General features: G+C 42.4%; 1 protein-coding gene across 1 annotated transcript in view; it reads left to right on the top strand.

The window, feature by feature from the left end:
* Positions 1-6258: 6258 nt before the first annotated feature.
* Positions 6259-18260, top strand: part of rtn4rl1a (reticulon 4 receptor-like 1a) — a 97506-nt gene continuing 85504 nt past the window's right edge. The window contains exon 1 of the mRNA XM_084374657.1: positions 6259-6982. Coding sequence (XP_084230783.1) covers positions 6970-6982 — 13 coding nt within the window. The 5' untranslated portion in view covers positions 6259-6969. The remainder of the gene's footprint in view (positions 6983-18260) is intronic.

Consider the following 18260-nt stretch of genomic DNA (forward strand, 5'->3'; position numbering starts at 1 on the left):
AACGTTGTTATGCCCCTGGCCTTCCATAATTTCTGTAAGATGTTAAATGCTGCTATGGCTTTTCCAATTTTGGCTTTGATGTCTTAATCTGTACCTCCATTAGTGCTACAGTACATCCAAGGTAGGAAAAGGATGATACATTTTCCATGGCTCCCTTCTTCAACATAATGGGATTATGTTGAACAGGAAAAAAAAATTCAATGGAAGAAACCTCCAGAAGGGATCCCACTCCCAGGACAGACAGACCTACCCTCAAGGTCGGTCCAGAGGGCATGCCCCCTGGGAAGAAATTCTTTTAAAATGTTGTCTTTAAATGTGGATTAACAGCTGATTTTAGCATGAGGATAGAGGAAAAAACTCACCCTAGAATTAAAGTAATTTTACTGCCATAAAAATAATGGGAGACATAAAGTTCAGGGCACTTAAAAAACAGTGAAGAGAGTGCACAATTGTATTAAAGTGCATTGAATCCATTACACAGTGCGGTTCATCGAACAGAGCAAAAGCACCATATCCACAAGAACTGACAGATCAAGTGGAAAACACAGTTGTTGTTATATTTTGTTACAGAGAGAGTGAGAGAGCATCCTTATTTGCTTTTCACAGCTAATTGCAACTGCTGTCAATTAAAACTCAGCCTGTATACTGACATTTATAAATTGATTTCACAACCGCTAGTCACTGCCAGTCCGGCTATGTTGGCGTGAGTGCATCCCAGAATGCCGTGTCGACTTTTAGTGTGTCACATAAACAAAGCACTTCAAAACGCAGACAGAGAAAAGCAGGCAGGCGAGAACGGGAGCAATGAGCATCACATAGTGAACTCTGGTAATGCAGTTTATTCAGGGCCATTCTGAATCGCCCAGAGACCCTCATATGGAGAGGACAGAAAAGAGCACCGGCGGGTTGTGGGAAGTGCCGATGCGCAAGAGAAGAGTCGTGGTTTATTTATTTATTTGTCGACATCTTACTGCGTGTTTTTTTCTCTCTCGTGCGGACAAGCTATTAAAACAACTTGCCCCTGGTGGGATGATTAAAGTCGTCTAAATCTGAATTTGAATCTGAAAAGAGTGAAAAGAATAAGAGCTGGTATGACGTAACAGTGAGTACCTGCACATTTCAAACACTGATAACATCATTAGTAATGAAGGTCTTTTTCAGCTATGTGTTCATCGTTGTCTCATAAATTAGCCTCATATTGCAAAACGAATCCAAAAACAAATTGTTTCATTTCACTGCGACAGTGTTTGCCTTACTAATATTATACAAGCATAAAGAAAATGGAGCTGTCAGACGCTAATGTTAACTGTAAGTTGGCACATTGGCTGAGGAGCTAAATTTAGGTTGTAATCATCAGCAAATAGGTCTCAGGACGCCAACAATCATGAAAGTAAATAACTCGACCGTACCTCTAAAATGCAGTGTGGATGCTCACAGCTGAAATAACTTCTGCTGGAAATGCAGACATTGCTGTGCATTCCCAGAGACAGCCCTATTTAACAACTCAGAAGGTGTGGTTCACATTTTAATCCCTCCTAAATAACCACCATGAGCCCCTTTTAAAAATCTCATCAGATACAGACAGGTTTGCTCCCCCGAGCTGTCTTTTCAAGATGATGTGGAAATGCAGTTGATGGACAGCTCAATGTCTCTGTTGTTAGTGTTGTTGCACCTGTGGGACATTATCATTAGTACACAGCAGTCAATAGTTGTTGAAATATTTCAATCTGAATAAAAGTGATGGACAACCCTCTGACATTGCCATTCATAGAGCCGCTTGAGGGTTGTTCTTGAAACCTGCGCTAATCAATGTTTGTCATAAAAGCCCAGCAGCACCTCCACTTTCTTGGGAGACTAAACATGGCCAGTCTACCTCCGCCTATCCTCGCCACCCACTACAGAGGGACCATAAAGAGCATCCTCGTTGCACATCCCTCCTCCCACCCCTCCTGCGGACTTTTCCGCCCACATGCCGTCTGGAGGTAAAGCTAGGGTCCTGGATCATCTGGGCCACGTCCACTTCACTCTGCAACAGCTTCTTCCCTCAGGCAGTCTGGCTTTTCAACTCAGTGCTGCCTCCCCCACACCCTAGTGCTGAGCCACATAGTTTTCAGTGTAAAGGTTGGTATCAGGGTCTCTTTTGAGGCTAATGATGAGCGGCTGCTCCAGGATGCCTCTCTGATCGGTTGATTTAGTCCGGCTTGGAACGTACCAATGTAATCATCCAGATTTTAAATTGTAAATATCAAACATGTTTGATGGTTGCTCACGGCGCCCAGATGGTGTTGTCACTGCCACTTTATATTGTCTGTTCAGTGCTGAATACCACAGAAGTTTAATTTGAGTTTTAGTAGTACATTTCCAGTGACTAACATACTTTTCTTACATCTTTGGCTGCTGGCCAGTCTTCTCTCATTTCCCCCCTATGTTCATAACCAGTTTAAAGTTTAATGAACTTTCTGCCAAAGCGATAACTGCTAACTCTCATTTGAAAGATTGGTGTCGGTGAATGTTCCTGATTGTGACAAAACAGTACAACTAAATCATTGCAATCAAATGGAAACAAACGGAAACGGGCAAAGGCTGATGAGAATAATCACCATTTTGTTTCGCAAATGGTTTCTTCCTTGTGCTGATATATTTAGCTGTCTCCGGGGAGGTTTTCTCTCCCAGGAGGCATTGCATTTGGATTTGTTCAGAAGATGTATCATTCTCTTTGAGAATTGAAATTTGAATATTATTTTTGCAAAGAATTTTTGGCCCCTTCCTGTATCGTATTTGCTACAGTGGAGCAGAAAATGTTCGTCTGTCATCTCGTTTCGAGGGCAGAACTGACACATCATGCCTTTCCTCTGCTGCCAGGTTTATCTTTGTGTCGTTGAGTATTGATGTCTGCCTGCTCCCTCTCACTTTGTGTTTGTCTCTGTCGATGATGAGTGGTTTATACCGTGTTTAAATTGTGACAGAGAGGGTTTTAAAATCTTTTCAGAATCTATTCTGTTCTCTGTGTTTTCACCTGTTTTTGAACTCTTCTTCTTTCTCTCTTTCTGTTTCCTTCAGAATCAAAAATATTAGCATTAATATTTTAACTGCACATTAGCTACAAGCCAGACATGAAACAGCACAGCTCAAACAATTAGACAATAAACTGAAAACGGGAATTCAAGTGAAATACACGAGTGTCTGGTGTGACTGTTTTGTGCACCTTTTTATACCCCTGTCTGCCAAAGAAAAGGCTTCAGGAGTAAAATGCACCTACAATCATACACTCTATGCTTCTCTTTGAATCATACTGTGTGTCAGCATCAAATCTCAAGAGAAAATCTCACCAGTGGTCACCAAATACGATGAAACTGTCCCCCCCGTCTCTTCCAGGCTGAAAAGCAATCTCCAAATGATTCATATTTGTTCCATCACACATACAAAACAAACTTTTATGGTGTTTAAATGAACTGAAATCAAATGGAAGATTCATCACAGCTTAGTGGGGATTCTTTGGGTACAGGGCAGCGAAAAATGGGCCTCAGCATCAAGACAAGAATTGACTGCCTGTTAGTGCCTCTATCTTAATAATTTAGACACAGAAAACATGAAGAGCTAAACAAATTAATCTAAATTTATATTAGCAAAAAAAAAAGTATTTTTCTGTCATCTATTTCTGGCTATTTGATGGCAGCACATCAAACTGAACAAGACTCAACTAACTGGCAGTTGGTTGAGTCTTGTTCCTGGACATCTGCTGATACAGCTCACTGTATCTCTGTCGGTCTTGCTGTCTGTATGTCCTCTGCATGTCTCAAGGACTGTTAATCCAATAGAATTTGGTGCAATTTGGCCACACAACACATTGAATATTAATACTTTTTGGATAAACAACAAACACCGCTCTGTGCCGCAGCGCAGGCGTGGCTTTGGCACTCTGGCTTCATGGCTCTGCAGACACTGCAGGACTTTTAAAATCCTCATCAATTTTGAAATTGGGTTGTGTCACACACAGATTTTCCTCTCTCTGATCTTCAACATACACACTTGAAGATTTTAAAGAAATGGCACATCACGCAGTACAGATGGAGTTATCGTAAACAAAATGGAGATTAGCCTGGTGCAACAACTTGCTGCAGTAACATGATGTAGTGAGAAAAGAAACAAAAGCAGCAGGTTAAACGAGTCTGGACGAGTGCGGAGACACGATCAACACAGGTTTTCTATCCTTCAGTGTAACTGGAGGTGAGTTTCTGTCAACAGTAGTCTGCTAGCTAACGTTAGCATCAAGGGCTACATTGTTTACTGTTGCTCCAGGATGCCTCTCTCATTGGTTGTTTCAGTCCGGCTTGGAAAGTACAAATGTTATCATCAGATTTTATTCTGAATTCTAAATATCAAACATGTCCGATGTCACTACAGTTGCATTGTGGGTGATATCGGCACCAGGTTTTAAAAAGGAAGAAGAATGCGTGGAATTAAAAAGGTGATATCTCTGTTTTTTATCATTTGTTTTTGGACTGTCCATAATGAGTCCAACAGTGTTAAAGGAAATACAATACTTCATCAATGGACTGTTTTTCAAAACTTGGCCCCTACATTACCCACAATGCAACTCAGCCACTGAGTGACATCACTGCGAGGGATTTATTAGATTTCATGCAGCTTCCTCTGGAGCCACAAAAGGCTGAATACTACTTTTTCCACGTATGCAGTCGTACTCCACAAGACCTGTAAACACACTTTAATGAGTAAAATTGGTGGATTTACCCTTTAATAATAAACACATTGAATTAATACCTCTCAGAAATGTTAACAACAACTGAACATGTAGCCTATATATAAGCTGTACAGAGGAATAAAATGTGGCAGTGCTGTTGTACTGGATTGCACTAGTCCATACTGTATACTGTAAAAGTAAAGAATGGCCCTTTCAGGGAGTTAGACTACTGTATAATATACACTTAGCATTTAAATGTTGCAGCCGGTCAAGGTGGAGCCAGTTTTAACCTATATATGAGTAAAATTGGCGGAGTTGTCCTTTAATCTGCAAGTAAAACATAAAAAAAGACACAAAAAAGCACATTAAATGGCAGGTTAAGTGTACAAGTATCTCAAAATGGTTTGTAGAAGTACAGCACTTGAGTAAATGTGTGTAGCTAATGTTCAGTACACTTACTGAGCACAGTACTACACTTACCATGCCATACTCTTTAAAAACGCCTTGTTTTGATTTTTGAATCACATTTTCCTGGAAGCTAGCACCATAATGACTTGTTTTTGGCATGCCATCTGGTAATGTGCAATGTTTTTGTTTTGATTTTGCTCTAAATCCCCAATAACAAGGTACTATCACTATCACTTAGACTTAGACTTTATTTAATAGTTATTTCGATGAAGCAACAGCTAATGTTTATACAGAATCGCAGAAAAAGTCTGAGGCACTCAAGAGGGTAATGAGTTGCAGTAAAAAAAGCCTTTAATTAATCATGGCTGTTGAATCACAACAACAGTAAAAACATGCCTATATTGAAGCCATTAAGGCCGTCATCAGGGCAGAACATACTGGCATTTACAGGTTAGCAGAGAGTCACATGGTCGGTATAGCCAGGTGAGTAGTAACATGACTGGAGTATGCAGGTAGGTACACTGTCACATGACCAGTGTGAGCAGGTTGGTAGTCACATAATTAGGCAGTAAAAAAAAGGCCTAAAGTAACTTTTTTGGACTTTTAAGGCCATTATTGTTAGTTAACACTCAAATAACGATTAACTAAAGTTTAATCAACTATACATTTACCATTTATTAATGGTGGTAATTACAAAGTGTCACCCTAAATTCAAACACCTGCATTTTTAAAACGTGTAGCCTGCAGCATGCTTCTGCGAGACAGAGTTTGAGGGTTAATGGCCAAATAAACACGGGAGCAGAGAAAAAGGGAGTAATTGAATTGTAATTGAACGCTCCGGTAACATTGTTTGCGCAACATTGACGCCCATAGAGCGAGGCTGAATGGTTGAAGTGAAATTGAATTGAGGGAGATAAAGGTTTCGGTGGAGACTCGGGCACAGAGAGGAGAGTGAGAGGGGAATTTAATATGAGAATCTATAACTGCTCCATCAACATGTAGGCTTCTCGCAGGTCAGGATGCCAATAAAGGCTGCTTGAATGTGTGTGCGTGTGTGTGCGCGTGAGAGAGAGAGAGAGGGAGAGGGAGAGGGAGAGAGAGAGGGCTGCTCTGGCTTTCATCAGTCACATCTCGCAGTGGGAGGGGGATTGAAGCGGCTGCCTCGGAGCTCTCCGGTAACAGAGACAGTAGACGGCACTGACTCACACCGACTCTCCACACACAGCAGCGCGTTTTAGACTCTACCTGACCTGCAGCCTGACAGGAGGAGGGCAGATGAGGAACACATGAAGGAACTTCCTCCTGCTGCTTTTGTGTGTGTGTGTGTGTGTGTGTGTGTGTGTGGAGGGGAGGGGTGGAGGGCTGGACAGCACACCATTCCTCTTCAACTCAGGGCATCAGCTTAAGTCAGAATGCATGTGATTGATCCTCAAACAGCAGATGGCAGATGACTTGAGATGCCACTGAAGCACATGTGAGCGCGCTGGGACGGGACGAGGTGCGTTTTTTCCCTGATCTCCTTCATACTAACTGCGGTGGAGAAAAACTTGGCTGCTACCAGCGGCGGATCTTCTATTTCCATCCTTAATTCTGTCAAACATCACCCGACCCCCTTTTTTCCTCCTCTTCTTCTTCTTCTTCTTCTTCCTCCTCCTCCACCACCTCCTCCTCCTCCACCTCCAAGCATCTTTACTTGACAAAACAGCCAGCGAGGAGACAAGACTACAGCCTTCCTGCCTGCCTGCGGTCAAAAGGAATCAAAATAACAATTTAGCGAGCAGCAGCAGAGGATTTGGACCCGCACAAGGATGCTACTCCCGCACAGACACCACTAGACGCTCCGAACAGCCGCTGCCAACATGTTCAGGCGAGGTAAGAGAAGGAGGAAATCACTTGTTTTGGTTGCTGCCGATGATGACGGGCTGTTTGTCGGTGTGTAGGCTATGTGTGTGAGAGTTGGTACACATTGTTGGGAGTGTTTTTTTTTTTTTTATTTGTGTGTGTTTTGGGTGCTGAATGGAGGCGCCTCCAGGAGCCTGTGGCCAACTTACCCGCCGTCCTTTACGCGCTCTGGCGGCGGCGGGTGGGGAAAGGGAATTAAAAATGCATCCACTTCATGTGGAAATTATTCTTTAAATAGCGAACCGCTGCCGCACTGCAGTTTGTGGGACTTACCTGCACGAGGACGGATGGTGCCTGCGCGCGCTAATAATAATATTAATGATAACGATGATGATGATGTGCGCGAGCGTGAAGAAGAAAGAAAGAGAGAGAGAGCGCGTGAGGATGAGTGTGATTATTGTGGGAAAAGTTGATGAATGTGTGTGTTTTTTTGTTGTATAAAAAAAAGTTGCACTCGTTTTGGGCACTTTGTGTGTGCGCGCGTGCGTGTGTGTGTGTGCCCCCCCCAACATCAGGTTATTTTGACTTGTGCTGGCTCCACCGGGGGAGGAGAGGGCAAGGAAGAAAAAAAAAAACACCTTACTGTTTACTATCACACTGACAGTCTGCTGTTTGGTGGTGAGGAAATGGATTAAGTTTAACCACAATGACCTTGCCTCCCTCTCTCTCCCTCTCTCTCTCTCTCTCTCTCTCTGTGTGTGTGTGTGTGTGTGTGTGTGTGTGTGTGTGTGTGGTGGCAGGGAAGCTCCACTGTCAGCCTCCTTGCACGCGTGTGACGAGGACGGGCTCCATTTAAGCATCACTTTTAACTAACAAGCCCGATGCTCCACCTTAAAAATACCACTCATTAGTCATAATTAAAAATAGGACGCACAATTTGAAGGTGCAGGCGCTCAAACGCACCATGGCTAAGTGTTTTGTGTAGTGGTGACTCATCTGCCAATCCCCCCCCAAAAACACACAAACACAGAACATGGGCAGATTCTCGGGGTGCTGTTCTGTGGCGAGTGCAGGCCACGGCTGAGTGAAGCCTGAGAACATAATAGAGAAACATTCTTTAATAGAGACGCCGGAAGTCTGTCATTTGTCATTTCAATGCAGCCCAACGCTAAGGAGGGGAAACAACACTCATACATCCACGCACATCATTATCTATTAGCTCACTCGGATGGCCCGAGCCAGGGCACAAGCTGGGCGATCTCCTCATTAAGGGTGGGACCTAATGGGTTTGACAGAGGGCTGATTAGTGTGTGTGTGTGTGTGTGTGTGTGTGTGTGACACAGGCACAGAGAGCTCACTGGCTAGAGGGAGACGAGCTTTAATTTTAATCTTCCTGTAATTTCAGATGGATAGCACCCACCCACCCACCTACACACACACACACACACACACACACACACACACACACACACACACACACACACACGTACACGGCGCACAGTGGCGACGGCTGACGCTTCGTATCTCCTCCTACAAATATGTGGCTGTCAGTAACAATATTACAATTCAGAGTAATTGTGCAGTCTGCCTGAGATACAGTTATCTACGTCTGTCACCTTTACCCACAGCATCTCTCTGCGGTGGGATAAAACAAGAGCGAGAGAGGGAGGAGAAGGAGGATAAGTGTTTTTGTGTAATGAAAACTCCCTCTCTCTTCTTCTCTTTGTCCCTCCCTCGTTCTTTCTCTATCTCTCTGCTCGGCCAGTTCCCGCTGCCAGCCGGAGAGAAAGAGGAAGAGAGGCCTGGCAGGCTGATTGGCTACTAGCTGGCTGGTTTGGGTAGCTGCCGACGCTTTGTTTCCCAGCTTGTTTGAAGCTGGATTTGTTTCCCTTACTTGACTTTGCCTCTGTCTCCAACTCTTCAGTTGTCTCTCTATTTATCTACAGCTTTTCACAGTCGAGTACGCGCTGACACTGTGCGAACAAAAAAACATGCCAAACCTTAAAATTCTGTGATGAAAAGAGGAGCTCTTTTCTAAAGGAGGGCACAAAAGAGAGGCTTTATTATGCTTTGTCACAGCCTGTAAAAAGTGCACACTCTCAGAGTTGCATATACGTTTTTCATGTTTTTAATCTAAGCCTGCGAGTAATGATTACTTTATTATGGACTCATCTGGCAATTCTTTTCTTGATGAATCAATTTGTCAAAAAAAAATTGCTCATTATAGTGTCCTAAAACTCATGCTGATCTCTTAAAGGACACGTTCACCCAAAAATGAAAATTCTGTCATTATCTACTCACCCTCATGCCGATGTAAGGTCGGGTGAACAACTGATCGAAATGGGGACTTGTTTTAAAACATAAAAAATACAACTGAAAGAAAACATCAAATGGCTCTTGAGAGCTTCTCCACTGTAATCCAAGTCTCTTGATGCTCCAGGATCCCAAACTGATTCGAAAAATGTTATCTACCCCCTTTTAAAGATGAAATCTTCACTATAGCTACTTAGCTAAAAGCATAAGCTTGCTTAGCGTGTGTCGAGCGTGTAAATGATGTCTTTTTGTTGGATTTTTTGTTTCTTTCTGTTGTATTTTTCATGTTTCAAAACAAGTCCCCATCTACTGTACTTCAGTTGTTGAGAATGCCTCAACGCTGTTTTGCTGTGAAGCTCCAGAAATGTTTTGTGGACAACAAAACTTCACCTGACTTTCCATCAGCATGGGGGTGAGGAGATAATGACTGATTTTATTTTTTGGGTGAACTTATCCTTTAAAATGAATACTTTGTCCAAAACAGTCCACATTGCAACAGTCCAATAAACAGAGATATACGTTTTACAAGCTTTAAAAAGCAAATATTTGGCATTTTGGCTCAAAACATTACTCGATTTATCGACTGTTTGTTTCAGCTCTGAGTTTTCTGTAATGGAGCAGTTTAAATATACAAATTTATTAGAATTTATGGATTATTCATTTACATTTTTCTGTTTTCGTACAAAATTTGACAACAAGCAAGGAATTTAGTGATGTTCGTAACCACAAATGCTAATAAAGCAAAGCAGTCTTGAGCTAGTTTTCATCTTTCAGAACATTGCCATTGAATACTGACTTAACTAGAGTGGCACTCAGTAGAGCGCATACCTCCGCAAAGACCCGACAGTACCCTTTAATTCAACCAAGCCTAGATCTGTATTGTCATTGGATCCATTGTACTCACTCATGGATACCAGCCACCTAAATATGCTTGATTTTTCCCCCCCATCAAGATCCATGCATTATTCCCTGGCTGAGAAATATGTGGAAATATCAGAAAATGCCCTCTCTCGCAATGTTAGAGAAAGTGAGCAGGTATTCCTGGATCTGTCCCTTTATCCGATTCTGCACCAAAAATAATTGAGCTCTTTTCTGAGCTGAAACTCATCCTCCATCCAAGTTTCGTGGAAATCCGTTCAGTAGTTTTTGTGTAATCCTGCTGACAACCTAAGAAAGGGACACGAGTGAACACATAACCTCCTTGGTGAAGGTAATTAAGGTTAAACCATGATTTCATTCAGAAAACACCATCATTCAGAGTAAAGTGATCAGCATCCAGTATGTGTGGATGAATTCAAGAGGAAACATGTGGATAAAGCTTTAGTGTCCTGACAGTTGCGGATTGGGTTTTTGTATTTCGACAGACAGTCTTTTTGTTAAAGAATTGGAAAATGGCCCCGCGCCATCATACTACTTTCAAACAAGGCTACATAATCTCATGAAAAAATTGATGGCACCATTTTCTGGCTTTCTGAGGAGACTCCGCAGAGATTTAATCCTGATTTGTTAACAGCTATCCTCTTGAATTTTGTGTGTCAGGGGGTTTCAGAAATAGCTTTCATTCAGCACCTAAAATAAGAGAATGCACAAACTTCCAAAATGGGCAGTTCTTGCTGGTGGCTGAACTGATTTTTAGAAATATAATTTGAGTCGAGTCAATTTGATTTACATAGCACAAAGTACAGTGTGAGCAAACATATATCATACCTTTGATTCGTAGACGTTTACTCACGTCTCTCCCTCGTTCAAACTCTGATCTACACAACTCATGGTGGCTACAGTGACTGCATAACGTTATGTAACGTATTTGGATCTGATGGTGTCATATTAAGACACACAAGTTCAATTAGTATGAAAAAGAGAACGATTTTAAATCGAGTTGGGTGCAGGCTGTGTGATTTTGGCCAGATAGTTTGACATCTTTGGGAATAATGTGATGACGTGTCAAAACACCCACGAGTCTCACTTCTTGAGTTGAGAGATTATAAACCCATGACACTGTCTCATCTTCTGTTCTTATCATTAATGGTTAATTTGATTTCATCCTCTCGCTTTCAAGAGAAAAATCAAAGAATATTCCGTAATCCACAAAAAAATTGCTATCTGAAATGGCGAAATGATCTGTAATATTACCTTCAGCCATAATAATATCTAACCAGCTTCGGCTCAGTTCTGAAATTCACCGATCAATATCAATACAAGATGGTAAAATTGCAAGTCACTGTTCATTCAGACTACAGCCTCAGCCTCGCTCGAGGGCCAATGGCTTTCTCCGGGCTCAAATGTGAATAAAGTCTGGCCTGATTATGAAACTTTCCAGCAGTATTATGGAGTTCCTGCTCAACTTGAGCCTAAACGAAAGAGAAGTTTGTCCTGATTCAACCCAAACATTCTCCGCACATACTGCACGCTCGTGCTGAAATGTTGACCTGAGCAGAAGTCACTCTAACGCTAATTAGGCTGAAACAGAGCGTCATCTTCAAACACGCCCTCACGTGGGATGAATTTCATTTGATCGACACTGTTATAAGCATATTATCGCACATCTGATGGCATTGCGACAAAGACTAATGTCACATCCGCGCGTTCTCTCTCTGAGCTGACAGTTGCGTTGGCACACATACATTTTGCCTGCAGGCCGTTGTCAAATCTACAGTCAGACAATTAGAAGCTGCTGTTGCTGTTTTGTGTCACTGTGTGTATGTGTGTGTGTGTGTGTGTTTACTTGCATCTATGATAGCCTCGGCGGATGATAATAACATATGGATTAGTGACAAAATGTTTATTTGGGTCGTGAAGCACCAAATGTTGGGATAATTGAGTGCTGAGATTGATCCAAATTTGCTCCTGCAGCACCGGCATCCTGAGGCAGAGGACAGAGTTTACAGATCAGGCAGAGGGACACAATGTAGGTATTCTGTGGATATATTATGTCAGATAAGTAAATCATCTCAGGATTTGATGACTGGAATGGAATTCATATGTTAATCAATTACATCGCCAATTCAAGTCACAGCGGAGAACAGGATGAAACGCTTCATCACACACTCGGCCACACACAGCGAGCGTCCATGCAGTGGCCGTGCATATCAATGACCTTTGCAACCGCTCCTCCTGCCCGATCTCAAGGTCACTCACAGACTCCTTCTTTCTTCTGCCTCACCCGGAGCTCAGTGTGGTCCGCCTGCTGAATTCAATTCTATCATTAAGTTGCACAACAATTTAACGGAACCTGCGTCGCGTTTACGATCGATGCGCCGTGTTGAAATGTGCTAAAATAATTACAGCGACTGATGTTTTACAGCTCCGAGCTTCTGAACTCTCACAGACACAATGCAAAAAAAGAAACGGTGAATGAGCAGGAATTGTTTTGATGCTGAATAAACGAACGCCAAGTGCTGCAAATTATGCTGTACAGACCATGAAATGGCATTTCACAATGCCCCGTGGTGTTTCATTTTAACTTTCCTGCCAAACAAAGCTCTATCACACATTTATCTTTATGTGCAAACACGCTGCTCTGCACTTTAAATATTTCTCACTAGGTTCAAGTTAATAAACGCAGACGAATAGACAGGCACAACAAAAAAGTGAGCGCTAATGAGCTTATTGTCCAGTCCAAGTATCAAAGTGGTACAAAAACTAAGGACAAATCCGAAAACAGCAAGGAACAAACATGGAACAAACAAGGAACACCAGGAACACGTGAGGACGGGGGAACATGCACAGGAGCACAGGAGACGCGTGGACGAAAACAGGATGACAACAGATGAACCGACAAAGAGTGAGGGAACAACACGGGCTTGAACACAAACTAAACCAACAAGGGGATGATGTGCAGTTGGAGAGACACTGGGAACAGGGCAGTGCTAATGAGGCTGATGTGAGACAGATGTGGGGGGACAATCAGACCGGGAAGGAGCACTGGGAGCACAGGTGAGCAGGAGGTAGAAAGTGACAACGAGACACAGGGGATATAACTACAAAATAAAAAAGGAAATCAACAAACCAAAAAAGCCCCAAAACCATGACAAGTGCATCAAATCGAAGGAAGCAGGAATGGTTTATGCCTCAGTTACCTCTAATTAGACTCGTATTTGTTGAGTTGCAGTTAAAGTAAAGTTATCACAGAATTTGTGGTAAATATGGCACGCTAATTTGCTCATGAATCTCATGGTTTCACCTTGAGAGCCGGTTGCACACACAGCAGGAAGGTCCTGTGTGAATAGAGTGCCCAATCAAATGAGACATTACTCCCTAACAGGAGCCCTGTGGAGGCCTCTGATTGCAGGTTCACATGGCAACAACTTGGGCTCATTGTGCATGTGTGTGTGATACAAAGAAACAGAGTGAGATGCATGGGTGTGTCTGCATCCACGAGTGTGAGAAGATTTCTGGATGAAAGGGGAATGTGTGTGATCACATAGCGAGAACAGGGTGATCGTAAGGAGTGTGTGTGTCTGTGCATGTGCGTGTGTGTGTGTGAGCCTCAGGAATCGTTAGTGTAAATGTCAGAGCTGGAGGACTAGAGGAGGAGTTACACTGTATACCAAGCAGATGCTCATGCAGACATGCAGAAACAGAGGAGAGGCAGAGACAGAGAGATGGACACGGGGAGAAAATGAGCGATTATTTGGGAGCAGACTTCACCTGGAGGATAAGAGAGAAAGCCAGTGGCGAGTGAAAACTGAGCTGACGGTAGCTGTGTGTGTGTGTGTGTGTGTGTGTGTGTGTGTGTGTGTGTGTGTGTGTGTTTCAGACTTATTTTCATTCTCCCCCTCTCTGGCCCAGGAACTTTGGTATTTTCTTGTCTCCAGAGGGAGAGACAGTTGGACAAACCAGTCGCTCGCAGCAGCTTCCTTGTTTGCTAACCGAAGTGAATGAGTCTCAATTATTCATGCTATAATGCTGGCATGCCTTATTATATTAGCCATAAACTTGAAATGTGAGGAGTAGACGTCTTTCAAATGAGGTGTGTTTGCTTTCTTTTTGGGAGCGGGATGAGAAGATGGATATCAATTTCATGTTTGTACATAAAGTGCAGACCTAGAGGAGCTTAGCTTAGCATTAAAGCTGGAGACAGGTGGAAACATTAGCCAATACACCCACCAACACCAAAATAAAGTATCTAAATTCCACAGTTTTGTAGTATCTTCTTACAGGAGGATTCAAAGTGAAGCTCTTCTAATCAGCAAACTCTTCTTCGGTCAGAAACAATGTGGTCCGATCCTTAATTGACTCCCAGCTGCCTGTACTCACCTGAAAGCACAAAAAAACGATTTGTCTTAAAGCGACAGGGACCTCCATCGCTGTCCTAACAGAGAGCTAACTGTAGCCTTATACAGAATATCATGTTTACATCAACATGACAGGGATTAAATTACTATTAGCTGACTCTTAACAAATCACTATGATTTAACTTAATGAAATCACTTATTTATCTTAATTAACATGAACTGTAAAACACAATACAAACTGTGCTTATCTATTGCACCAAACACATATGAACCTAAATTGGCCCCTGATTGTGCTCTTAAGTGGACAAACAGGTTGTATTGTCTTTGTTTAACCCGACCTGGGGAGATCACTGGGTAAGTAACAATGGGTGGTGATTTGGGTGCTCGTTGGAACTAGTGTAAGTAACGAAGTATAATAATTGACGCACCGGCAGCACTTTCAAGGCTCTGAAGTCAGCCAAGTAATGATATTGGTGTTAGTAGTATTCACTTGACAAAGGCTCTAACTCTACTCTGTACCAGTCGCTCAAAGACAGAGGATTTTTCACATTGTCAGCATGTAAAGTAGTGATCTCTGAAAAAACAAAACAAAGAAGCGTATCTCACAGATGAAAGTGATAGCTTTATTATCGACGAACACGTGTCGCATAGCGAATTTCTGCACGTACTGCCAAAAAAAGAAAAATCAAACCCTTTGTGTCTAACTCCCATCCAAGGATATATCTCCTCTATCCCTCCTCTCCCCTCAAATCTCCTCTCCTCCCATGTCTTCGCCTCTGTAGCTGGTTCGCTCTGTACCTGTTGAATAATTGATAGCTGTTTTGGTTTCCGATAAGGCATTTGGGGTCCACAGCTCTCAGCAGTACGGGCTCGCTGCTTTCCTCACGGCACATCACACGGCTCAGTCCGTCCTTTCACTCCCCCTCTCTTCTCCTTCTCCCTCATTTTTTTTAATCTTATCTTTTTATTATATTTTATTCCACGTGCCACTTTCCCTGATATGCGCCACTCACATTCTCCCTAACACGTTTGCATGCATGTACTGTATTGTAGCCAACAGCTCCTATCCCATGTTTTATTCTAGATAAGCTCTTTATATCCATCTTCTTCTCCTGATTACAGACATCCCTGCTATCATAAATAAGTTGGGGTTTTTTTCTGGATATTACCATGGAAACAGAATTTGTAGGGACAGGAAAAATAAGTAAACAGGATAAGGTATTTAGCATGCCTCTGTAAACTGGCTCGTACTGCAGCAGCCCTGCTATTACATGCAGGTGTGTTGGATGGGATCTGAGCTCCAGCCTGGTGTATGCAAAGGCTAGACAAACGCAATGTGAAAGATTTTCAGCTTTGAAGTGGCTGACTCATCAGAAGGGTGTGTCAAACAGCTTACATGCCAATAACGAACTCTCTCTATACTGTCCATCACGTCCCTGATGGTTAGCTTCAACCTGACACTGTTGTTCCCCTGAGATCAGCCAACGTCTTGAGACTGTCCTCACAAGAAAACAACAGTGATGCTTGTTTGTGCATTAATCTTTGGCTGTTATTCATTTGAATGGGAGCTCAACTTTTGTGATTTGATCAGCCATTTGCACTGTTTTTCGACTGCTTCATCATCATAATTAAACCATGTTTATATGCATCATCAGGTATTGAAAGGACAGGCCCCTTACTTTAAACACAGGGCTGTTTTCAGTCTGATCACCTACCTACAGTACATGACTTATATTTTTGCTTACCTGACAAGGCAACACGATAGAGATATCGGCAATTTATGTTTCTGCAAACCACAGATGTGTTGAAACTTGGCATTTCTTTATGTTGAAACTTCAGGGCTCCAGGGCATACACCCAAAAATCTGTCAACTAAACATTTTAATTGGTCGCACCGGTGCACCTTTACATTCAGCAGGTAAGATTAAAAAAAAATGTACACAGCTTTTTTTGTTTCTTAAATATCTTGTTGCATGTGCTGTGATTTAAATGAAGAAAACACATTTATCTGAGCTTTTATTCCTGTTAGCAACCATTTACATAATATAGAAATGAAATTAATGTGTGTTGTAAGGTGCACCTAAATTATGTCCCGATGCACCTAAATGAAAAATGTAGGCGCACCAGTGCAACCAGTGTGGAAAGTTAGTCTGGATCCCTGGACTTTATGACTTCATGCTTACAAATGCTGACACTCAGTCTCGCAGCCTTCTCACCTCAAACTCCACCACCTCTACCTCCTGATATGGAAGTCAGGTGAAAAACTTTTAATGTGAATGTGATATGACACATTTTGTGTAAATGTCAGTATGGTACTTACTTACTGATCAGTGGTTTGCAGAAATGTTAACTGCCAACATTTTCTCCTGGTGACCGGGCTGAACAAGGACTTTTAGTAGCCAAGCTAATTGTAACTGTTGTCTATCAGGAAGAAAGGAAGAGGTGAAGCACTTTGCAGGGAGGAGTTGAGAGTGGACAGATTGAATGGATAGAAGTTCATGACTGTGCTGCTGATCATTTCTAGTTTGGGGTTGAGAATGTGACTCAAAAAATCAACTTTCTTACAAAGTGCACCTTTACTATTGTAAATGATTTGGTCCCGTCCAGAGGGCGGTCAGATCAGGACACATACATGTCTTTGTGGAAGGCGCTGACAAACAGTGAGTTATCTTTGTTGGTCTCTGTGTTTTACCCAATGCTATTATGGTTTTTGAACATTTTCACTGATATATTAAATCATCTAGCTGTGTTATTCTGCCTCCATGGAGTCCTTTCGTCCTGATTTTTCATTTAAAACGCTCATCAAAATTCAGATCCGTGGACCTCTCTCATGGTTTACAAACATTGCACACTGGCAATCAACCTCATATGATTCATTCACATTAAAGCAGTGTTTGTATTACAGTTAGTTCACAGTTAATGGTAATTTTTCATTTATTATTTACGTTGTTTTGTCTGCCCTGTGTAACAAATCACATATGGAGCACTTGAGTATCCCAAAATGCATTGTTGTATTAATATGCATGTGCAAAAAAAAAAAAGCCCTGTAACCTTTCTTCTTCATTTATTCCCTTGGCTTCTGAGGCTCTCTGCTTTTCTGGCTCTCCCTCCTTTTCTGCTGCCTCTGTGCAGTAAAGTGTTTAGAGGCTGTATCAGCTGTTACCCAGCGTGTGGGGAATTGAAGGAGATGGGTTAAAGAGGGAGAAGAGTTCATCAAACCCAGGACAACAAGTCAATTCATCCTGATTTACCACATCACTCCCCATCTGTCGCGCACAGTGTTGCTATACGCACACCTGACCATGTGTGTGTCTGCACATACATACCGGCTTGTGCAGACACATGCGGGCACACGCAGCGACTTACTCACAAGCTCTCTTTTACATTTTCTCCCTCTCTCTCTGTACTGCGGTACAGACAGACAGGAGCGGCAGCAGTAGCAGGTCTTACATAACTACATCACTGCATTAACGAGCCCATCTGCCTCTGACTGGTGCTTACACTTCGCGTTAGAGCTCTGTTGAGATGATACACACGGAAAACAAGTGCACGGCATGCAAGGGCACCTGAACCACCCTAACAAACAGACTGACCAGGTGGAAATGGACTCAAGAGTCCCCATTGTTTGTCTTTATCGAGCGCATTTTCATTGTTCAATAAGAGACATTCTTCAAATAAATAAAATATAAGTTTGAAGCTTTATTGACACTTTTAACTAGCTACAATCAAGGCAGAAAGGTATTGTCTATTCACTCAGTT

Source organism: Pagrus pagrus (genome assembly GCF_965226575.1).
Source record: "Pagrus pagrus genome assembly, chromosome: 14".
Taxonomy (NCBI): Eukaryota; Metazoa; Chordata; class Actinopteri; order Spariformes; family Sparidae; genus Pagrus; species Pagrus pagrus.